The sequence below is a fragment of the Theropithecus gelada genome, chromosome 7a (assembly GCF_003255815.1).
Source record: "Theropithecus gelada isolate Dixy chromosome 7a, Tgel_1.0, whole genome shotgun sequence".
Lineage (NCBI taxonomy): Eukaryota > Metazoa > Chordata > Mammalia > Primates > Cercopithecidae > Theropithecus > Theropithecus gelada.
The window spans coordinates 18,676,371-18,700,907 of NC_037674.1; the positions used below are offsets into that span (position 1 = coordinate 18,676,371).

The 24,537-nt window shown below is 48.3% G+C and overlaps 1 protein-coding gene across 1 annotated transcript; it reads right to left on the bottom strand.

Moving 5' to 3' along the window:
- Nucleotides 1-569: 569 nt before the first annotated feature.
- Nucleotides 570-24,062, bottom strand: TGM7 (transglutaminase 7). Its single transcript, XM_025390604.1, has 13 exons — nucleotides 24,048-24,062; nucleotides 15,822-16,004; nucleotides 14,780-15,025; nucleotides 13,977-14,095; nucleotides 11,862-11,990; nucleotides 11,601-11,778; nucleotides 9,069-9,207; nucleotides 6,796-6,899; nucleotides 6,133-6,375; nucleotides 3,898-4,224; nucleotides 3,385-3,545; nucleotides 1,155-1,288; nucleotides 570-907 (listed from the first exon to the last, which is right to left on the bottom strand). Exons 1-13 carry the CDS (start codon nucleotides 24,055-24,057, stop codon nucleotides 748-750), a joined length of 2,133 nt encoding a protein of 710 aa, XP_025246389.1. The 5' UTR covers nucleotides 24,058-24,062; the 3' UTR covers nucleotides 570-747.
- Between the last annotated feature and the right edge of the window lie 475 nt (nucleotides 24,063-24,537).

A 24,537-nucleotide genomic window follows, 5' to 3' on the forward strand; every position in this document is an offset into this window, starting at 1 on the left:
AAAAAAAGAGAGAGAGAGAGAGAGCACACACACCCACACACCACACACACAAAGGAAGAGAGGCTGAGAGTTGGGATGATGGGGAAGAACGTGAGATGAGGGTGAGGGAGCGAGAGGCAAAGGCGGGGACAGGAATAGCAGGTGAGGCTGTTGCTAGACAGCAGCCAGCTATGCAGTGCTTCCCAGTCATCCTGTCTGTCAACGAACGTGTGCGGAAAGGTGGCTGCCTGTGCCTCCCAGGATACTCTAGACTGGGGGCAGAGTAGTCCTGCTGGGCAGCTTCTGGCCAGTCGGTGCAGGGTTGCTGTCCTCCAGCACATCCAAGCTGCCCTCCCCAGGCCTCCCTCCATCATCTGCCTGCAGGCTCACCAAGACAGTGTAAATGGAGAGACCTGGGATCCTTAATTCCAGAGAGGCTGCTTTAGAGGGGATGGTGGTGGGCTTATTTTGTGGTTGAGGCTCTTAAGGGAGGAGAGAAAGGACAGGAGGGGAAGGGAGGGTTCAGCCACAGAGCTGGCAGCCAGGCCAAGAGGATCAGCCAGGAGCAATAAGTGGCTTGAGAATGCTGGTGATAAATAAAGACGTCTTTATTGTCTCTTCCCAAAGCACACGATGTTTCTAACAGAGCTTCATTCACTCCCAGGCAGGCTGGAGAGAGGACAGAGGTGGAGCCAAGATGACATAGTCAGGAGTAGAAAGGAGTCAGGTGGAGCAGGGGTGCCAGGGAGGGCAGCTGGAGGGCGGGACTCAGGGAGCTCCAGTCGCAGTGACGAAGATGTCCTTGTAGCCTTTGATCTCCTTGACCTCGTTGCTGCTGATGAGAACCTGGAGCTGGCGGGGTCCAGCTTTGGTCGGGTAGAGGTCCAGTTGAATTTGGAGGGTGTGTCCGGCCACCAGAGTCCCAAGGCTGAAAGTCAGAAAGGGCCTGTGAGAGCCTCAGGGAGTCCCTGCTGGCAGGAGGGGTGATCTGGTTCCCCTCTGGGTGGGTGAGAAGCTCCCACTCGCCACCACCACTGAACTCAGCCTTTCCTGAGGCGGGTGAGAAAGTGGGGGGAGAGAGGCACCGCACAGGAGACTGAGGAGGGTCCTGTGATGCCATGGGGCACCCCTTTTCTGAGACCAGCAAGGGGGAGGTAGGCAGAAGCATCACTTACTCCTTTGTTATCTGCCCATTGACGAGGCCGCTTCCCTCCAGCACCATCGTGCAGCTGCTCAGAGCCACCATCAAAGTGTTGGTGAGGGTGACGTGGACTCTCAGTGCCTTGCCCACCTCAGCCCTCTCAGACACCTGTGTGGAGAGAGGTCAGTGATCCCACGGGCAACTGGCCTCGCTTCTGCACTCTGGTTCAGTTATCCCCACCCCTAGGTCCCTGGCCACCACCACGAACTGCAGCTTAGAGCTAACGTGCTATAGTGGGGAGGGAGGAATGTGAGCTGAGAGTACTTGAGATTAACACATATACAGGCCTGTCTTAGGTCACAATACTCCAAGGAGCCACCACCAATCAGCAATTGCCACCAAGCTGAAACCCGTTTTCCTCCCCACCATCTAGTTCAAGATGTCCACAAGATTTCAATGGGAGTGCCAGCTCCAGTGGGTGGCTACCAGGAAGGCTGGGTTAAAAAGGATCCTGAGGACAAAGGATCCCAATTGATTCCTATCTAACACAGGTGGGGGATAAGGAAGCGGTGTCATGTGTGCCACCCAAGTGCCATCAGTGATGTCATCCTGCCCTTACACTCATCACCGAGGAAACCATGAGGCCAAGGCCCCATGATGTGTTAATGGCAGAGCCAGGACCTGACCCGGGTGTCCCAGCCCAGGATCTTTCCCCATACTGCTGTGTCTTCACAAACATCAGCAGGGCATGCACTCGAGTTCTTCCAGGTGTGCTCAGTGCTGTGTCATGGGGCAGCACAGCCGTGGCCTGTGAGTGGGAGGCAGGCATCCTTCCTACTCATTTCTGGAGCCCCTGTTCCTAGAACAGTGCCGGCCAGATGATGGACATCAGTAAGCACGTGGTGAACTGAAATGAGCTCTGACCACCCAGATCATACTAGGGGCTTGTTCTGGCTGGGCCAGAGACTCAGGGAAAAGGAAGAACACACCTGACTTACCTGGGATCCAAACAAAAATACCAAGTCCCTTGTACCTTCATGAGGGTGTCAAAGTAGAACAGGTTAAAATAACTGTGGAATCATCTGTGGGTCCCTTACTGATGGGGACCAATTAGCAACCTACCTGGCATTTGCCATGTTTGCCTCAGGTACACGGCAGGGCCCTGGCCGCAGCCCCCGGCTTTTGTCTGCACTTGCAATTCTGCCCGGGTTTGCCCCAGCACAGAGGCTGCCTGGCGTCAGCCGGCCTGACAGCCTGACAGTGTGCCTGGATGAAAACCCTGGGGTAGGCCAGCGGATATATGGTCTGGAGCTGCCCAGTTCTCATTTGGGGTGGGGAGGGGCGTGCTGTTGGAGAAGCCTCCAGGTACAGAGCCAGGTTTAGACTAGGCAGTGGGCAAGTCTTTTCGAGTGGGAGGGGCAGGTGGGGAAACGAGGCTTCAGGGAAGGAAAACCCTGGTAGAGGAGATGGGGAACGCACCCATTTCTTCCATTCACCCTTCCTTCGCCTGAAACTCCTTCTTTGTGCAGTGGCCTCACTGGCCCCTCAGGCATCTCAAGTTCACTTTTCATTTGTTTCTCTCTTTGTCACCTCAATCTTGTCAATACTCACCTTTTGTTTTTTGTTTTGTTTTGTTTGAGACAAGGTCTAACTCTGCTGTCCAGGCTGGAGTGCAGTGGCACGATCTCAGTTCACTGCGGGCTTGATTTCCCCGGACTCCCACCTCAGCCTCCCGAGTATCTGGGACTAGAGGCATGCACCACCACACCAGCTAACTTCTGAAAAACTTTTAAGTAGTGACAAGGTCTGGCTATGTTTCCCAGATTGGTCTTGAACTCCTGGGCTCAAGCGATCCTCCCACCTTGGCCTCCCAAAGCACTGGGATTACAGGCGTGAGCCACCATGCTTAGCCAGTGGTCATCATTTGAATTTGACTTTGTGGAGTCTCTAAATCTGTCTTCTCTACTTCATCTCCTAGTCACTGCCTTTCCTGTCTCTTTGCCTTTGCAAAATGATTTCCTTACTTAAAATGCCTTCACAGCCATCTCATTTCTCTATACAGTTTCCTATGCATCCTCTGAAAAATAGTACCTCCTTTGAGAAGCCTTCATGCCCTTCCCCGCCACTCACTGGTCAGAGCACAAGACCACACCATACTGTGCTGGAGCCATTGGTGTGGGATGAGGTGGGAACAGTGTCTTTTTGGCTGCTGCACCCCAGCCCCTGGATTGGGTGAGTCAGAGAGCCTCAGAGCCCCCACCTACCTCGATAGACAAGTGGGGAGGCTCCAGAGAGATATCTTTTAGGACCAGCATGGACCTCCCTGTCTCTTCAACCTCGGCGATGCCAGACACACGGATGAGCTTTTCGTCCGTTAGCTTGCTTCTGTAATTGCTGTAGGGCAGGAGGAGTGGCCACTGTGTCTCTAAGGACATACAAAAGATACCTTGAGTCCAGGACATGGACCAGAGAGAGAGGGGGGACATGTAGATGTGAGAGAGGAAAAATTAGAATTTTTCACGTGAGAGGTAAAACTGTGTGTGTGAGAGACAGACAGACAGTGTCCCACCACGCACACACTGCCCCCAGGGCTCACTGCTGCATCTTGCCTGGTGGAGTGGCATCAGAGGTGCAGCAGCTGGCAGCTTCACTGCCCGGAAGGTGTGTGTGTCGGAGGAAGGGGTCTCTGTGTGATCTGGCTGGGCCCGCCCCGCTGTGTTCACGGCCCCACAGCTCCCCTCCCCGGAGGTGCCTTCTTACGGCTGCCTCACACTCACCCTTCCCAAAGTCCAGGTTCACCCGCACCGTGTGCCTCCAGAGGGGCTTCCGGGTGCCACCCCCATGCAGCAGGGCCTGTGCACAGAAGCGCACCACCAGTCCGATGGGCCCCTGAGGGTGGGTGATGTCTGGCACCCTCCGGATACGCAGCAGCAGCTGCAGGTCCTGGCCCCACTCCGGTATCCTGGCCAGGTGAAGCTGCAGCTGCGCTGGCTCATCCCTAAGACCCCTGGACTCCAGGAGATCCAGGAAGGGCGAAGAAGCTCTTTGGGGGCCCAGCATTTTCCGAGAAGCCTTCCTGAAGACAGCTCTCTCCTCAGGGGATCCTGCAGAAGGGAGAGGCGGGGGAGACATGCATGGGGAGGGGTGGAGAGGACCGGTGACTTTCCCGGGGTACCAAGGCACAGGAATAGCAGCACAGGGAGGTGGTGCGGCTCAGGTGCCACTTGCTGGGTTCAAATCCTTGCTCTGTCACAGTGCTTTAATCTCTCAGTGTTCTGTTCTGTCATCTGTAACCGGGGGATGATATCTGCTTTCCTTATAAGGGATCCCAAAAACGTCAGGCTAAGTGAGTTGCCTCAGCACTGTTCTCTGCCATCACTACGACCACCAAGCATCACTATCATCACCGTCATGAAGCCAGAGGCTTCTCTCCCCAACCAGCATCCCTCCAGCTAAAATACATGCTCAAAACTTATAAAAAAAGAGGTTCGGTCAGGCACAGTGGCTCATGCCTGTAATCCCAGCAATTTGGGACGCTGAGGTGGGTGGATCGCCTGAGGTCAGGAGTTTGAGACCAGTCTGACCAACATGGTGAAACTCATCTCTACTAAAAATACAAAAATTAGCTGGGCATGGTGATGGGTGCCTGTAATCCCAGCTATTCAGGAGGGTGAGGCAGGAGAATCACTTGAACCCAGGAGGTAGAAGTTGTGGTGAGCCGAGATTTCGCCGTTGCACTCCAGCCTAGGTAACAAAAGTGAAACTCCATCTTTACAAAAAAAAAAAAAAAAAAAGCTTCATCTCTTGCCCATGGGGGCTACTCAACGTGGAGGCTTAATGTGGCTGACTGCCGCTGCTACCGCTTGAGACCATCATTACCACAGTTACAGCTGTTACTACTTGAGACCATCATTACAAGACTGCAGGAAGGGATGAATGTAGAAACGGTAAAAAACAAAAGAAACTGTTTTAAAGAAAGGCTAGCCTGGGGAAGAAGAAAAGAGAAGGAGAGGAGAGAAGAAGAAAAGAAGAAAAGAGCTCCCTGCTTCTAGTGAGCAAAGGCAGCCGCTGAGCGTCTACCGCCCTTCATATTTATTTGGGTAGCAAGAGCAAGGAGGAGGAGGTAACGATTGGTCAGCTGCTTAATTGATCACAGGTTCAGATTATTACTGACAGGCTTCAATTATCATAAGAACATTTGTGTGGCCTCCAACAGCTTAACCCACACTTACCCCCACCTGTGGACTTCTCTGGCGCAGTTGCTACGTCCCAGAGGCACGGTTCCCAGTACTTTCTGTGGACACTCATTTAACCCTCTCAACAGCCGTCCAGGGGACTGTTATCCCGTTTTACAGATGAGGAAATGGAGGCACAGGGGTGGTAAACTGTGTCCAGTCTTACCCAGGGCACGGCAGAGCCCTGTTCAGTACTCAGGCAGCCTGACTCCACACACGCGCCCTCCGTAGGGGTGTCCACCCCGTCCACAGGCCCAGGGGCCCATCCCCCTGACTCCACCGATCTCCTTGCTACAACCCCTCCTGCCATGGACGTAGGGAGACAGTGGCACCACTCTGGGTGTAGTTAAAATACAGGACATCGAACTACATTTGAATTCCAGATAAACAACGAATGATTTTTAGTACAGTACGTTCCATGCACTATTTGGAACATACTTATACATTAAAAATCATACCCAGTTTGAATTGCAGATAAACAGTGAATACTTTTTAGAATAAGTATGTCCCAAATGCTGTATGTCCCATACTTACACAAATAAAATATTTGTTTACTTGGATCTATCTGGAATTCATATTTAACTGGGCATCCTATATTTTTATTTGCTGGTAACCCTACTTAGGGTCACATGCCTGGGATCCAGGAAGGACCCCTAGGAGTTTGCCATGAGGATAAAGGTGATTAGATGGTGAGGGTTTCAACTTGGAACCACCCCAGCTAGGGAGCATCACAAAGAAGCTTAAACCAGCCCTCTCCCCATTTACCCAGCCCAGCACCTTCTGGGTACTTGTAGGAGCTGGTGATGCTCTGGTGCTGGTGTGACCCCACCATCTTGGTGCTGATCTCTTTCCCGATGGAACTGGTGTTGTGGGCCAGGATTTCCTGGGCCTGGCCATCCCTGAGGAGCCAAATGACTTCATCGGCGTTCACCTCGGCATACACGAAAGGGGTGTCATAGACCAGGTGGACATCCCCTTCCCTGATGGCCTTCACAGAGGCAGGGCCACAGCAGAACAGCCCTGTGGAGGCAACAGGCTACTGACGTGGGGGCAAGGGGCAGCTGGCTGTGGCTGTGGGAGGTGGAGATGGGACAGGCAGTGGTACCGCTGACTCTCACCCATGGGACATCTTCCAGTTTACCAAGCACTTTTGTTCCCATTAATTCATCTGACCCTCACAGCCACCCTGTGAATTGGCAATGCTCATCATCAGCTTTTCCACGTTACAGGTAAGGACACAGCTGAGGCCCAGTGACCCATCCAGGTGACCCCGCTGTCCACGGTAGAGTTAGATACCTGATCTGAAGCTGTGTCAGCTGGGACCTCGGGAAGAGGGTGCCGTGGAAAACGCTGCTCCTCCCTGGTCTCCTGCTCCCACGGTCAGTCACCCTAATCTGCCTCCCCACAGAGCCAGAGCCTGTTGCAGTGGTCCTCACTCACCACTGCTGGTCTGCTGGGGGGTGGGGTCCAGAACCTGCCACCCGTTGTATCCTGGTGGGAGATCTTTCCGGATCATCCAGCACTCATTCCAGACATGGAAGTTCCTGCAGGAGGGAGTAAGGAGACAAGGACTCACGTTAGCTGAGGTTTTGCCAGATACCAGGCACTATACGGAGTGATTTATATCATTGTTTCTTTTTCTTACTTTTTGTTAGGAAGTAATTTCATACTAAAAGTCACAAGAATTAGTACAGGCCGGGCGCGGTGGCTCACGCCCGTAATCCCAGCACTTTGGGAGGCCGAGGAGGGTGGATCACGAGGTCAGGAGATCAAGACCATCCTGGCTAACATGGTGAAACCCCGTCTCTACTAAAAATACAAAAAACTAGCCGGGCGTGGTGGCGGGCGCCTGTAGTCCCAGCTACTCAGGAGGCTGAGACAGGAGAATGGCGTGAACCCGGGAGGCAGAGCTTGCAGTGAGCTGAGATCGTGCCACTGCACTCCAGCCTGGGTGACAGAGCGAGACTCTGTCTCAAAAAAACGAAAACAAAAAGAATAGTACAAAGAACGCCCATCTACCCAAGTCATCTGTTGTTAACATTTTGCCCCATTTGCTTTCTTTCAGTGTGGACATGAATAGATATCTACACATATACACTTCAGTGTGTATTTCCTAAGAATAGGGATCGTATAGTTTATCAACCCTAGCACATTGGGTATTGATATGATGTCTTTATCTAATTTACTGTCTATATTTTAATGTTGTCAGTTGCTCTAATGATGTTGTTTAGAGCCTTCTTCTCCCACGCGGTACGCAGCGCCATCTGTGGTCACACACTGCATTCAGCTACGCAGCGTGTTGTCTGCTTTGACCTTGGAACGGTTCCTCCACCTTTCTTTCTTTTGTTACATTGGGATTTGAAAAGAGTCTCTCTCTCTCTCTCTCTCTCTCTCGTAAATTTAAGGTGTACAAATGTAGTTTTGTTTCATGGAGATATCGCCTAGTGGTGAAGTCTGGGCTTTTAATGAAAACAGTCTTTATGTTATTTATCTATTTTTTAAAACCAGAATAGCGCCCATTTTGGGCTTGCCTGATGTTTTCTCATTATTAGACTCAAGATACGCATTCAAAGACAGAACTGTACCTAAGTTACATATCCTCAGATACACCACTGCTTCCTGAATCAGAGACGATTCAGACCTTTAGGAGTCTATCTGTGGATTCCAGGCTGAAAAGCCCTCCTTACCAGCATTGATCTCATCTCACCCTAGCAACCCTGTGAAGTAGACGTTATCTTCATTTTACAGACAAGAAAATTGAAGCTCAGAGAGGGAGGGGGCTCCTAGGACAGCAGGTAGTTCTCACACAACTCAGAGTCTTACCTGGAGGCCAGCTGCGGTGGCTCAGGCCTGTAACCCCAGCACTTTGGGAGGCCGAGGCGAGTGGATCACCTGAGGTCAAGAGTTCGAGGCCAACATGGCGAAACCCCATCTCTACTAAAAATACAAAAATTAGCCGGGCATCATGGTACATGTCTGTAGTCCCATCTACTCCTGCCTCCTGAGGCAGGAGAATCACTTGAACCCAGGAGGTGGAGGTTATAGTGAGCTGAGGTCGCACCATTGCACTCCAGGCTGGGCAACAGAGTGAGACTCCATCTCAAAAAAAAAAAAAAAAATAGAGTCTTATCTGGAAACTGGCTAGAAAAGGAAAAACAGGAAACCAGTTTTGAGGGTAGAGCTGAGAAGAACAAAGGAACCAGGAAAAGAAACCAGAGAGACACAAGTAAAGGGATGCACAGAGATACACACACATACACACACACACACGCGCACACATGTACGCAGACAGGGAGTGGGGTGGGGAAAGGAAGAAGTCAAGAGAGACAAGAAGAGGTCTAGAGAAGCAGTCAGTCCAAGTTCTGTCTGACTTCTGGGAAAACAGAATGGTACAAACAGAGACTCAGAGAAGGAAGAAGAAGATGAATAAAGACTTTTGAGGTCAGTGTTCAGAAGATGCCCAGCTAGTCATGTGGTTGAGGCCTCAGAATGTTATCCCATTGTTTTCTATCTCTGAAATGAGTTAAATGTGATGACCTAATTAGCCAGAACAGCCTCCTGGGTTGGGGAATTCTTCTCTTCTTCTCTGAGCAGTAGCAGCAATGTTCAGGGCAATGTTGCAACATTGCCTCAAGAGCCAGGGAGAACCAGGTCAAAGTTTTCCTGCCCTCCCTGGGACAGAGCAGAGAGCGGTTCAAGACAGTGCCTCTCACCATATTTTGTCTCGTTTCTGAGTTGACAGCATCTCTGCATTTCGGTCATAGTACGTATCGATGGTCAAGTTCCTATCCACGTTGTGCGCAGAACGGAAATTGGAAACAACACGGGTTGGAACACCTAAGCATCTCATTACTAAAGAGAAAAATAAAGTATAGAGAATCGCTCAGTTCATTTCAGGCAAAATTATTGGTTTTCCATGCATAATTTGTAACTTTCAAGCTGGAGGAGAGAAAGCCAAGACACTTAGGGAACCACACCAGTAACTCCTTTATTCCCAGAGCCCCACACCCAGTCCCTGAGCCCTGCTGCCCCATCGGTGGTCAACATCCCACAAGGAGAAAGGAATCATTTGAGGATCACTTAAAACAACAGTTAACAATAATCCAATTTATCATTCAGGAGTCTTTCCACTCAGCAACTTTCCAAGTTAAAAACAGAGGGCCAGGCGCGGTGGCTCACACCTGTCATCCCAGCACTTTGGGAGGCAGAGGCGGATCACGAGGTCAGGGGTTTGAGACCAGCCTGGCCAGCCTGGCCAACATGGTGAAAACCCATCTCTACTAAAAATACAAAAAAAATTAGCTGGGTGTGGTGGCACGTGCCTGTAGTCCCGGCTACTCAGGAGGCTGAAAATTTAGTTCTGACAATTTTTTTTAACTTTTATTTTAGGTTTGAGGGTACACGTGAAGGTTTGTTACATAGGTAAACACGTCTCAAGGGATTGTTGTACAGATTATTTTATCGCCCTCCTCCCACCCTAGTTCTGAAATTTGGGATCTGGAATTCTACTTAAAGACAAGAGGTAGGGGGAGGTATGAAAGAAATTAGAGAATGGATAGAGGGACAAGATAGACTTCTAGAGACCGTGGAAACCGTCAGCAGAGACAAAGGGAAACCACAGAATCAGAAACCGTCTTTAATAAGGTAGCAGCTCCCTCTTGTGGCTTCTTGTGATACTGCTACAAAGGCTTTTAAAAGCTGAGTTATGATTTTGCAAATCTAGTCACACAGTGTAGACATTACCCCCAAAACACACACACACACACACACACACACACACACACACACACACACACACACCTCTGCCTGCCCAGAGCCAGATGAAGTCAAGCCAAGAGCCAGCAAGAGCCAGGTGTGACCTTGAAGGGACGTGGGTCCTGATATCTGCCGGCACGGCGAGGAGTTCAGAGAGGTTTATCCCACTCCTCTCCCTCCCAGAAGGGGCAGGCAGTGCCTACTGAGGCTGCCAGGAGGATTACACAGCTTCGAAAAGTAAAAGGACTAATGAGAGTGACCAATCCTTTTGTTTTGGTTCACTAAAGAGCCCCCAAGAGGGCCGCCTGTCCACCGTCACCTGCCCACTCACAGCACAGCTCCTGGCTTGTCACAGATCCTTAGCAGGCGTGGGAGCTACACCTGGGCTGGAAGCGGCCAGGGGAAGCTTGGCAGGGGCAGCTCCCCCAGTGTGCAGTGGCCCCATAACTCAAGGGCTGGGAGTGGGGAGAGGCTTGGAAATGGAGCACAGTGGTGGACCTTGTCCTTCTCCTGCTCATCCCAGGCCTCCTCCACAACACCTACCTAGCCACAGCCTGGGGACGTCCCAGCCCACGGAACAACCGAGAATACTGAGTGCCAGAGTAGCCCTAGCCTCATTTCACACCTGAGCAAAGTGAGGTCACCGGATTTCACACCTCAGCAAAGTGAGGTCACTGGATTCAAACACTCAGATTTAAACCTCCTCTGTGTCTGCAGCACCTGCATATAACTGCCAGCCTCTGCTGCCCCTCTCCAAAAAGCCTCTGCCCTTGTCTTTGGCTCCTGTCTCTGTCCTCCTCATTCTCTGCTTCTCCTTTCTCCAACTCAGAGTCACCCTGTTAGTTCAGCAAACGTTTATCAAGCTCCATCATGTAGCAGGACAGGCCTGTGTAAGGTATTCTGGCCTTGCAAGGGTGAGACAAGTACTCTCCATCTTTCTCTCATCTTCACAGATGATCTGCTCAACGACTTTGCACTGAATTGTAAATAACTGATACTGCATAAAACACGGATGTTCTTTAAGGGTAGTCAGCAAAGTGGTAAGTCTATAATGATAACTGCTCAAGGATCTCTCAGTGAAGCATTTGGGAGCTGCTAGCTCTGCCTATGGGTGAGGTCAGCTATCTCACACCATCTACTTCCACTTGCCCCTCCGTGCCAGGCTCATCTCGAGCTGAGATGCCTGAGCTGGTGGCAGAAAGAAGCCACTGGGTTTCTGTTTCGGGACCACAAGCTGTCTATCCAGACGACAGTTATAACAGTCTGACTGACCCATCAAGGATACTGTGAGGTGATTGCCACAGGTCAACCCCCCTCTCACATAAATGCACAGGATCCCTTGAGACTGTATGGTGTGCTGGCTCAGGGCCTGGGTGCCCACCACCCCCAGCTGTGGGGCCATGGGCAAGCTACGGAACCTTTATGAGTCACAGTTAACTTCTCTGAAAATGAAGTTAATCACACCCCTAAGTGAGTGATCTTTCGCTCACCGGTGCACATAACAGATGCGAAGACCCAGCACTGTCCGTACTTCACAGGCTGCCCGCCCCTGGCTGACCACTGCCGTAGGATGGCCACACTACCGTTCCACTCCAGAGGACTGACCCCTTCGGAGTAGTCCTCGCTCCAGTTCCCCTGCAGCACGCCGTTGTCATCGTTGCTGTTGATCTGCAGAGGACAGATGGGTGAATTTCCACAGCTCCCGGGGAAGCTCAGACTGTCCTCAGACGGCGGGAAGCATCCATCCTTACCATGGCACTCACCACCCTGCACACGTATACCACGTCGTTCCGCTGGGAACAGTCTTTAGCCGGGTTCTTTAAGTAATGCAGGCTCTTGTTCAGGATCTCAAAGCAGATGTCTATGATGTCCTCTTCAAACTTCCCAGTGATTTTAAGGGAGAAAAAAGAGGAGCAAATATCTAGACTTCTGAAACTTTAAGTCACTAACAGACTTTTGGGGATGGCAGGTGTATGGGGATGTGGGGACGGGGGGAGGGCGCTAAATATAAGACAAGGTCCTGCCTTTGAATAACTTATAAATCAAATTGGGAATGTATGAGGTTTGAAATTCTGAAAAACTAAACTGTGTGGCTCTGATGAAAAATGGACACAGAATTCAGAGAGTGAGAGTTCCCCGTTGGCTGAATAGATGAGAGAAGGCTTTGGTGCCAATGGGCTTTGACGGATTGGGTGGACAGGAAGAGGAGAGTGGGCACATTTACCTGAGGTCTTTGAGCATGGTGGGTACCAAGGATTTACACAGACTCCTATCTGGAGGACTTGAAGGAGCAGGGAAGGGATCAGAGCAGAAAAAGTCTAGAGATCAATGTAGGGCCAGGCATGGCAGTCTTGAAATCAGGTAGAGGAGCTCAAAGCAGACACTGCGGCCCTGGAGGAGCCAGAGTGGGCTCATGGTAGATGCGCACAATGTTTGCCACAACCCTTTGGCTGCCAAATGCACAGGTATTTGTCTCAGTTTCAAAGAGGGTCACAGGTCGCCACGGTTGGAGAATGGGGAAAACGTGCTCTCCCTCAGCAAGGCTTCCCCCACCTCTTCCCTTTTGGAGTTTGTGGGCAGGACTGAGGTGCCAGTGGGAGGGAGAGAGAAACCACGCCTGCAGGGCTTGAGAGTGGAGACGTTGCCCAGAGCCAAGGTCCCCCTCTGTACACCGACTGGATATTGGATGTTATTAAAGAATTACTGTTCTTTTTTTTTTTTTTTTTTTTCAGTTACAATCATGTATTCTGATTAAGTTTTGCAGAAAGCTTTTACACGACTATATTCTGAAGTATTATTGGATTAAATATGCTGAAGTGTTACTGGACTAAGTGATATGGTATCTGTAATTTGCTTTAAAAAAAAGAAAAAATTGGCCGGGAGCTGTGGCTGTAATCCCAGTACTTCGGGAGGCTGAGGCGGGTGGATCACCTGAGGTCAGAAGGTTGAGACCAGCCTGGCCAACATGGTGAACCCCGTCCCTACTAAAAATGCAAAAATTAGCTGGGCATTATGGCTCGCACCTGTAGTCCTAGCTACTCAGGAGGCTGAGGCGGGAGAATCGCTTGAACCCAGATAGTGGAGGTTGTAGTGAGCCAAGATCATGCCACTGCACTCCAGCCTGGGCAACAGAGCGAGACTCCACCTCAAAAAAAAAAAAAAAAAAATCTAGTGGTAGAGTGGGGAGGGAGGGTGGAGGCAGAGGAGTACAGACCAAAGAAGGACAAGCTTTTTCTGTAAAAAAAACAAATAGTAAATATTTTAGCCTTTGCAGGCCATAAGGTCTCTGTTTTAATAACTCAGATCTGCCAATGCAGCATGCAAGCAGCCACAGACTACATCTAAATGAATAAACATGGCTATGTTGCAATAAAATGATATTTGTGAACACTGAAATTTGAACTTCATATAATGTTCACATCACAAAAGATTATTCTTTTAAAATTCCTTTTCAACAATTAAAAAATATGAAAACTATTCTCAGCTCGTGGGTTAAACAGGCAGTAGGCCACATTTGGTCTGTGGGCTGTAGTTTACAAACCCCCAGTGTTGATCAAACAGACTCATGATACATCGATCACTACTGAAGCCGAGAGGTGGGTGCAGGCAGATTCATTGTAGTAGCCTGTCTACTTTGATTATGTTTCAAGGTTTTCATAATAAAATGTTAAAAGCTAAAAAGGAAAGACATCTACCCCTTCCTTGCCCCTCTCACTGGATGTGAAGTTGGCCCAGCCCCTCACACCCTCACCTGTATTAGTGGCCCTCCATGAGGGCGGTGTAATGTAACAGCCTTACATAATAGGGCTGTGTAAGGACCAGCCTTAAGGAGCCCACCCCAGGCCCACATTGGGTGACAGTGTTACCTGCCCATAGTTCCAGGGCCAGGAGGTGATGAATCTTTCATGACCCTTGTAAACAAAGCCATAATCTTGCATGACATACTCCTGCAGCAGTATTTCACTTGGCAGGTAGACATCGTCCTCTGGGCAGTTAAGAGTAGTGGAGGGGGCAAAACCCCAAACCCCAAACCGAAAAACAGAATAATAAAATTTAAAAACAGTAATGACAATGTGTTTCTGGAAAACAGGAGGAGCAGTTGATGGGTTGATAGCAACAGAAATTAAGACTGGACCCCCTTAAAGGTCTACTATATGCTTTTCTAGAAGCCAGAAATACAATGTGTACTTTAAAAAACAACGATCTTTTCTTGATTGTAAAAGTGACAGATTGTAGGGTTGGTTTCTTGTAGAGATTCAGAAAATCCAGACGGATGGAAAGAAGACAACGGAAACTGCTCATTCCCACTACTCAGAGACACCCGCCATTATGTTCCCACTACTCAGAGACACCCGCCATTATGTTCCCACTACTCAGAGACACCCGCCATTATGTTTTGGTGTGCTCTAGCCACTCTCTCTTTCTGTGCCTGCATACTTGATACAATTAGGACCGTATTAGGAAATGTTCCAGTGTTTTCACTTAACATCACACCATGAATACTTTCCTCATGCCATTAGAAATTCTTTGTAAGGATGATTTTTGTGAGAGCACATGGTACTACATTGCATAGCTATGTGGCGATTTATTTTCTGGGCTTTTTCCAAAGAACCTCGCAGGGCCTTCCCAATGGATCAGGTTAGCATTACAAGCTGTGAGCACATCCTACCTGGACTCCAAGGGTTAAAAAGTAGGATGAAAGTTCCCAGCGGGTAAGTCACACTGTGACCTTGGCCCTGAGAGATCTCTATCTTCAGAATGTAATGGCCAATAACTGCATTGGCTGGTGTGAAAAGGGAAACGTGGAGAGAGTTGGAGTCAATGGTGAAATCGGAAGCGCTCCAGACATTCCCGGGCCGGACCCGGGTGAGGAAGAATGTGGCTCGGGTCCCCAGCAGCTCTGAGGGCTTGGGTCCTGTGTGGGAGAGAATGACCCCAAAGTGAGGCTCCAAAAACCTGTGTGGTATGTGATTCCGGGGGGGGTTGGAAGGACCCTCACCTTCTCCTACCACTTGCTAATGCTTTTGGCTTTTACTGCCCCTGAGTGTCCTCAGGCAAACCATTTAAGATCCCCAGGCCTCCGTTTTTTGTTTTGTTTTGTTTTGTTTTTTGAGACGGAGTCTCGCTCTGTCGCCCACGCTGCAGTGCAGTGGCGCCATCTCAGCTCGCTGCAAGCTCCACCTCCCGGGTTCACGCCATTCTCCTGCCTCAGCCTCCCGAGTCGCTGGGACTACAGGCGCCCGCCACCTCGCCCGGCTAGTTTTTTGTATTTTTAGTAGAGACGGGGTTTCACCGTGTTAGCCAGGATGGTCTCGATCTCCTGACCTCGTGATCCGCCCGTCTCGGCCTCCCAAAGTGCTGGGATTACAGGCTTGAGCCACTGCGCCCGGCCAGGCCTCCGTTTTAAAAATAATAGTACCACCTGAAAGTCTTGTCCTGGAGATTACATGAGCTGATGTGTGTAAAGTTTTAGCACAATGCTTGTTGTGTATCTACAGGTTGGTTGTGCACTGCCACAACCTCAGTTTGCGGAGTTGACTAAATCTCTTCTCAACGGCACTAACAGGATCCTGAGCGTGAGGGGCCTGGGGCTCCCAGGACAAGAGAGTGGCGGGCGGCTCAGGTGGGAAAGGCAGGGGCCCTGCAGGCAGACTCTGTTAATGCCCTCATTTTGAGGGAACCTGCGGGGCCCTGGGGCAGGGCAAACTCACCAGTCTCAGCCACAAAGGTGATGTGGTCGCTCTGGGACTGGAAGGGTCGGCTGAAGCTCAGCCGGAGGTAGAAGAGCTGGCCGCGGCGCACAGTGAGCCGCTTGACGCCCATCTCCTGCGTGTGGTGCTCCCGGTTGTTCCTGGAGCTCTGCAGGTCGACAGACTCAAGCTGCAAGGTTGCCACTAGGGGAGAGGAGGGGACAGGTCACGCCCACTTGCAACCCCCTGGGCTCAGGCGTCCCTTGTGGCTTCTCAGTCATTTCTGGGAGGTGCGGAGAGTGCGGGGGTGGGGGTTGGGTGGGGCGGGGGGAAGTGTTGATCCTGGTGAGTTCCACATCTGGACCTGGAGCCACAATGATCAAGGATTGGGGTCCCCAAACGGAAACCATTCCAGATAACCGAAACTTAACCCCTGAAGTGCTGCTGCATGCTCTTAACTATTTGTTGACAATCTTTCTAAAAGTCCTTCTATTATCCTACTGATACAAGAATAAACATACTAGGATTTTGTATGAACTAAGTCAGTGAGCTGACTGGAGGCTGGGACTTCAGTTGTAGGGCAAGTCCCTGCTTTGGGATTCTGGAGACTCTCTGGGTCATTTGTAACTTACGTCTGACTTCTCAGCCATTTTTAGGTCTATGAGGAGGGCACTGCCTGCTTCCTGTGTGTGCACACCTGGTATATGGTTGTGAAACTCTCATTGCATAGTGGGCAGTGGGCAGGCTCTGGACTGACACAGCTTCAGGTCTATTACCTGGGCTGTGAGACCTCAAGCAAGTCACTTAATGTCCCTAGACATCGGTGTCCTCATCTGAAAAATGGAGACAATTACATTCCTACCTTATAGGTCATGTGGGCGTCAAGTGAGGAGGCCCATGGAAGGGCCTTGGCATTGTGCCAGGTACAGCGTGAGCAGTCATTATTAGTTACTCTTACTGGTAGGAATCATGCGTTCTTGGATTGCATTTCTTTTGCGACCTTTGCTGGCAATGTTTAGATTGCATTTACTGTCGACAAAAGTTCATTAGGTCTTTCCTCTAGTAGTACATCAGTTTACCTCAGTGGTTCTCAACAGGGGAAATTCTGTGCCCTGGAGGACATTTGGCAATGTCTGAAGACATTTTTTACTGGGAAAAGAGGCTGCTAAGCAGCATCCTAAAGGAAAAACTCATGTTTGTTCCCAGCCAGTTTTCATGCATTTTGAACTTCCGCAGAGGTTCTTAATGTTTTTGCATCTTTCCTACCCATCTGGATCCCTTTTTTTTTTTTTTTTTTTTTTTTTTTTGAGACAGGGTCTCACTCTGCATCCCAGGCTGGAGTGCAATGGCATGCTCCTGGCTCACTGCAGCCTCAGCCTTCATTCTGGGCTCAAGTGATCCTCCCATCTCAGCTTCCCAAGTAGGTTGGACCACACTTGTGCGCTACCATGCGTCACAATATATATTTTTTATATTTTGTAGAGACGGCATCTCCCTATGTTGCCCAGGTGGATAGATTCTGATTTTTTGACCCAAATATTTTACTTTTTCATCTCTAGACTGGCTAAACTATCTTCCAGTCTTCATCTAAGTAATCAGTAATAAGATGTTTCTAAGTATTAGAGCCTGAGTTCAAGGCCAGTGGTGTATCATCAGCTCTTTCCTCCATGTTAACACTGAGCCATTAAGAAATACTCTTTGGGGCCAGGCACTGTGGCTCACTGTAATCCCAGCACTTTGGGAGGCCGAGGTGGGTGAATCACTTGAGGTCAGGAGTTCGAGACCAGCCTGGCCAACATGGTGAAACCCCGCGTCTACTAAAATACAAAAATTAGCCAGGCCTGGTGGTGAGCGCCTGTAATCCCAGCTTCTTGGGAGGCTGAGACGGGAGAATTGCTTGAGCCCAGGAGGTAGAGGTTGCAGTGAGCCAAGATTGCGCCATTGCACTCCAGCCTGGGTGACAGAGCGAGACTCTGTCTCAAAAAAATAATAATAATAATTTTTGGGCATAGTTATTCAACTGCTTTAACCAAATCTAATCTTTGAATAAAGATGAAGTCAATGTTTTTAAATTTCCTTCACAATCTAAAATCAAATCCAGTTTTCATCTTTTCCATAAATGTGCCAAATGTCTGGCTAAAAACAGAATATGCACAATGATCCCTTGATCCGTCTCTTAACAACAATCTTTGTAAGGTAGATTCAACAAAGGTGAATTACTGGATGAATTGGTACAAAGTTGTTAAGCCTCTTGATGTTTTGGGGCACTTAAATAGATATGTTATTGGAACCAGAACATTCAGAGAAAGATCTAAGACAGATCCCTTTTGGTCATTCAACAGCAGTTTTTAAACTTCAGGTCCAACTCATTTAGTAGTTTGTGAAATCAATTTAGAGAGAGGAGCCAGTAATAAGAAAAATGGAATGGAATAGAAAACATACAATGCGTCACACATAGGAAGAACAAGGACAATTTTATGTGTAGCTGGGTCATGATATAAATCATGGATCATAGTTAAAAGTCAGAAAGCAGCCGGGCGCGGTGGCTCACGCCTGTAATCCCAGCACTTTGGGAGGCAGAGGCAGGCGGATCACGAGGTCAGGAGATCGAGACCATCTTGGCTAACACGGTGAAACCCCGTCTCTACTAAAAATATAAAAAATTAGCCAGGCGTGGTGGCGGGCGCCTGTAACCCCAGCTACTCGGGAAGCTGAGTCAGGAGAATGGCGTGAACACGGGAGGCAGTGGTTGTAGTGAGCCGAGATCGCGCCACTGCACCCCAGCCTGGGCGACAGAGCGAGACTCTGTCTCACACACACACACACACACACACACACACACAAAGTCAGAAAGCAGCTGGCCTCAATCTGGTTGGAAACTGGTTGCCTCTTATTTGCTCCTAAGGGGCCTAAAGTTTTCATAGCAGGACCACTGAGCCTTCACAGAAAGCCTCTCCTTCCCATACACAGCTCCCACCCTGAATGATCATAGATCCAAAAGAGACAGGAACACACAGGAGGAAACAGGACTCAGGGTAGCCTTTTCCTGGCTGCTGTTTGTAGCTCAAAGCATAGTTCCTAGGGACAGCCAACTCAATTTTCCCCTGAGCCAGGTTTATCTTAGTTTGGGAAAGAAAGGAGAAGAGGAGGAAGGAAGATGTCTTCTTCTCCAGAGGCCCAAGGTTGCAGTGGCATGGAGAAAACTCATTCTCCATTGGACACTCAGGTTTTCTTTTTTGTTGCACTCCACTGAAGTGCTTCTCATGTCAAAGAGACAATGACTTAAGAAAACAAAAGGAAGGCTTTCAAAAGCAGGAAAAGAAAGCCAAGAGGATCAGGAAGAGTCTCAACAAAGCAGGAAATCAAGCAGAATCAGTTAGTCAGCACCCACAAGGCCTTCTTGACTTGGCCACAATCCCACTGGAGTTAATGATATGTGAAGTAAGAGGAGAGTTAAGCCCCAGCCACAAGACTCCTGGTACTTATTTGACTAATACAAACACAAGGGTATAAAAGGATCAAAATTTATCCTAATGTATTATCAGCCTTTTAAGAAAAAGGAGACAGGCCGGGCGCAGTGGCTCACAGCTGTAATCCCAGCACTTTGGGAGGCCAAGGCGGGTGGATCACAACGTCAAGAGATCAAGACCATCCTGGCCAACATGGTGAAACCTCATCTCTACTGAAAAACACAAAAATTAGCTGGGCATGGTGGTGGGTGCCTGAAGTCCCAGCTACTTGGGAGGCTGAGGCAGAAAAATTGCTTGAACCTGGGAGGCGGAGGTTGCAGTGAGCCAAGATGGGGCCACTGCACTCCAGCCTGATGACAAAGCAAGATTCCATCATAAATAAATAAATACAAACATAAATATAAAAGAAAGCCTTAAAACATAAATGCCTTTGACCCATGAACTTCTCGTCTAGGATTTTTTTAAATTAAAAAATAATTTGTGTAGAAAAATTAAGCATAAAAATGTTCAGTGCAACCCACATATCTTACAGTAGGAGTTGGCTACATACACTTGATTCCTCTCATTTGATGATCCCAACTGGATTCCAACAAAGAGGGCACCAACAGCAGCCAAAAAAAGGAGCAAAGATTAGAGAGAGGTAATTCACAAGACATTAGAAAGGAAGATTTCTTTAAAAGACTAAAAATTAGTATGTACAGATTATATTTAGGTGGTGAAATGATGGAAATTTTCTTTCCTTTAGGTTTTTTGGCGTTTCCCAAGCTTTTACTTTGAACAGGTATTCCTTTTGTGTTGAGGGGAAAGTGCTACTTTGATTAAAGGCAGGCTTTCGAGCAGGAGTGGCAGGATCAAAGCTGTACTTTAGGATTAATTCAACTGTGGCATTTAGCCCAGATCAGAGGGGAAGAAGACAAGGGTGGGAAGGGCAGCGAGAGCCCTGTCACAACGATCTAAGCCAAAGGCTCATGAGGACCTAAACACAGGTGTCGGTAAGAGGAAAAGAAGGACCACCGTATGTGTGCAAAGGGCTGGCATCCCTGGGCATATGGCAGGCTAATAAATACTTATTGAAATATTTTGAATTGCAGGGCTTCCTAAGACCCCAGCTAGGGTGGATGAAGAATGGGGTCAGTTAAAGGAATCAACTGCCAACAAAGTCCCAGGTAGTCAGGTTAGTGGTGAGGCTGGAACGCTCTAGGTGGAGACAACAAAGGGCAAATTCTATCCTGTGCAGCTGGCACGGAGTTGGCACCTGCCACCAAGCGCCTGGCGGACTCAGCTCCTTCCGTTCTTCTGTCTTTGTTTCTGCATTTATTCTAGCTTCTTTTCTCTTTCCACTTCTCATTATTATTGTCCATTTTTAGGACTTTTACATATACTTTATTCTTTTTATTTCTTCCCTTCTTACAAAATGTGAAAGAGTATAATCTGTGTGAGAGCATATGAAGAGATTCCTATAGGAGATCACTGCCGTGTTCTGTGCCTCTTTTAGTGTGCAAGAATAAAAATGTCTTACTTAAAAGTTCCAGTCCAAACTCCTTAGCCAAGCATTCCAAGCCCTTCAAAATGTGGTCCCAACATATCTCTCCAATCTTATGTCCCACTAGCCCATAAATAAACTGCTTCACTTGTACTATGGCCTCCAAATAGACCATACTCACATCTACCTCTGACAGCCCCTGCCCCTTCCCTAATGTCTTTGTGTCTCCATTGTACCCATTCTTCAAACAAAACCCAGCAGCCACTCCTCCACAAAATTCTTCCCAAGCATCTCAGAACATACGGGATGTTTACCCTTGCAACACCAGTTGAATATCTAGTTAATATTAAGTGTTATGGAACTCCAGTCTTTATACGCATCATCTCCTGCTATCCCTGTAACTACCCAATTTGATATTATCAGCCCCATGTTACAGGTAAGTAGGAAGATGATCGGCAAAGTTAATTAACTTGCCCAGTGTCACCTACTTAATTAAGTGGCAAAATTGGCATTTAAACCTAGATAGTTTGACTCCAGAACCTAGTTCTTAACTTCTGGCTTGTGGTATTGGTCTGAAGGTTTTCAAACTTTCTTTTTTTTCCAAGTAAGTGAATATTGTGCTTTCTTCAAATGAAAACATAATAAAAGACTTAAGAGGAACTTCTCTAGTAGGAGAACCGGGCAGGGGTTCTGCCCACCCCCAGGCTTCTCTGCAGAGCCCTAAGGATCCAAAGAACACAACAAAAAGCACAGCTCCCTCTCAGCCTCCTCAGTCTAAGATGTCAAGGAGGGCACAAGCCCTCAGGCAGCTCAACAGGTCGGGACAGAACCAGCTCCAGGACCCACTCGATCTGTCGCCCTGTTCTGCAATTTCCCGGACTCTGAACCCCTTATTATTCAGTTAATCACTTACTACTACGGTATTTCCTTGAAACATTATTTTCATTTAATGGTGTCTACATGATTAACTATATTGTTCGATTATTTACACCCAGTACCCAGCAATTCAAATAGCTGCTGGCAGGAGAAAGTGTTCTCCAGCTGGCTGCACAAGTTAAAGTCTTAGGTCTTTTGCCTCTTAGGCAACAAAGCATTGCTACTCATAATATATAAAAATGGCTATAAATGTTAAGAAGACAGTCTTGCTATAATAATAGCAAGAAATGCAAGCTAAAACAATCATGAGATTGGTCTTTGATCCATTCAAAAATATTTAAACGAATAACGATAACCTACTTTGCGGAGGGCCTATGGCAATGGACTGTCTCATATACTGATGGTGGGAGTGTAAATTCATATGGACATTTTAGAGACAATCAGTTGACATCCATCAAAACTTCAGGTGGATATTGCTTCGCTCCAACAGTTGTTCTTTTAGAAATCTTACGTATAAAAAATATTTACACACACATACAAACTTATATCAACAGGGACATCATTGCAGCATTGTTTATAAGAGTAAAATATTAGAAACAATCTAAATTACCACCAATAGGAGATAGTAACAAACTAAGCAAATTAATAAATTCATTAAAGAAATTGTGCTTATATGCCCGGAATGGAAAATTATAATTACAAATTTTTGATAGACCAATATGCACTGACATGGAAAGATTTTTAAGATACGTGATTGTTTTTAAAAAGCAGGTCATCAAATAATATATATAATCTGTTTGTGCAAAACAAACCATTTTAGGTAATCTAGTGTTATTTGGAGGCAGCTGATCAAATTACTAATGGGGCTTTCCTATGGGAAGGGAGCAGGAGTGAAAGTATATAGGTATGTAAAAGGAAACTCGAGCTTTTTAAAATACTGTGTGAACTTTCAGCTTTTTATAATAAGTATATATTTTGTGTATTCGTTGTTTAATTAAAGTATGCAGTTTTAAAAGATAATATAACTGTTTTAGACTTATTCTAGTTGAGGATAGCCAAGGAGAAAAGGTATACTAAACTCTAGCACTAAAGTACCCTGGAATCTAGCACATGACGAGCTTCTTGAGCCTTCTCTATCAAACTCTGGCTTGCATTTAAAAACCATTTATCTCTCTATTTTTATTTTTTGTTTGTTTGAGACAGAATCTCACCTTTTTCTCCCAGGCTGGAGTGCAGTGGTGCGATCTCAGATCACTGTAGCTTTGACCTCCCAGGCTCGTGCAATCCTCCCGCCTCAGCCCTCCGAGTAGCTGGAACTACAGATGTGTGCCACCACACCCGGCTAAGTTTTGCATTTTTAGTAGAGACAGGTTCTCACCATGTTGGACAGGCTGGTCTAGAACTCCTGAGCTCAAGAGATCCACTTGCCTTGGCCTCCCAAAGTGCTGGGTAAGCCACCGTGCCCAGTGTGAGACACAGTGCCTGGCCATTAGAACATGATACATGCTTTAGAACATTATTTTAAGACATACATGGCCGGGTGCGGTGGCTCACGCCTGTAATCCCAGCACTTTGGGATGCCGAGGTGGGTGGGTCACCTGAGGTCAAGAGTTCAAGACCAGCCTGACCAACATGGCGAAACCCTGTCTCTACTAAAAATACAAAAATTAGCTATGTGTGGTGGCGGGCACCTATAATCCCAGCTACTCGGGAGGCTGAGGCAGGAGAATCCCTTGAACCCAGGAGGCGGAGGATGCAGTGAACCGAGATCACGCCATTGCACACCAGCCTGGGCAACAAAGGGAGACTTCATCTCAAAAAAAAAAAAAAGAAAAGAAACACATGACCCATATTTAGTGCCCTCCCTGGCAGGCCCCGTGTGTCGGGCAGGCTGGCCCAGCCTGCGGGGGCCTGTTCTTCTCACTCCCAGCAGAGGAGTGGGCAGGATTCTGAAGGGATCAAAAAAGGGGCCTGAGCTCAAGGGTGGCGGCAGCAGCTCTTAGTGAGGCCCTGAGAGTCAGGGAGAAGCTGGACAAGGGAGAGGTCTAGGGTCTGAGAGGGGTCCTCCCACACCTTCAGAGTTGGCCATAGAAATAGCCTCACAAGCACCCAAGGACACCTGGTGGCAGGGGCCAAGCTCTTTTTGAGGCTCCTCAGACTTCCCAAGGCCGTTTCAACCCCTAAGGTTTTAAATAAAAGGCTGTTCACAGCTTCAGAAAAGAAAATGAATGGCAGTAGGATTTGTGCCCCAAGGTCCAAATGCAGATGGAGAAGTGAGAAGGAGCCAGACTGCACAATGAGCCACCAACCATCAATTCAGGCTCTCCTGCTGCTTCCCTACATCCTCTACCCTCTCCAAACTTTTCCCCTCTCTTGGCTTAGTGCCTCCAAAAAGGTAAGTCGATTCCCAGTACTCACCCTGATCCATCTCCCTCCTTCTCCTGTCGGTCAAAGCCCTTCAACTAGTCACCAGTACGATTCGAGATCTAATTGCCTCTTGAGCATTTACAGTCACCCTACTAGAACCTTCCCTTCCATCCCTGAGTCAGGTGGGGCTGCCACTTCCTCCTCCTCCCACTCCTCTTAAATTTCCCGTTGTTCCAGGTGCATCTTGGTATAAGGAAAGGAGCTTCTGACTTAAGCCTTGTAAAAATGTGCTGAGGGATTTGTTTCTGTGGCCTCCTTTTTGAGCTGAGAAGACTCCCAGGTGATGTGGATGGCAAAGCTTGGCTTGAAGCTGTTCCCTTGTGCTTCTGTCACCTGAAGTCCTGGGATCCAGTTCGATCTAAGCCAGCTCGGTCTGGCTTCCCCTGACCATATGGGTGTTGGGTAAGAAAGAGCTATGAGGAAGGTCATAGAAAAAGAGTCATGAAGAAAGGTTTGCACAGCCCATCAGGACCCAGAGAGC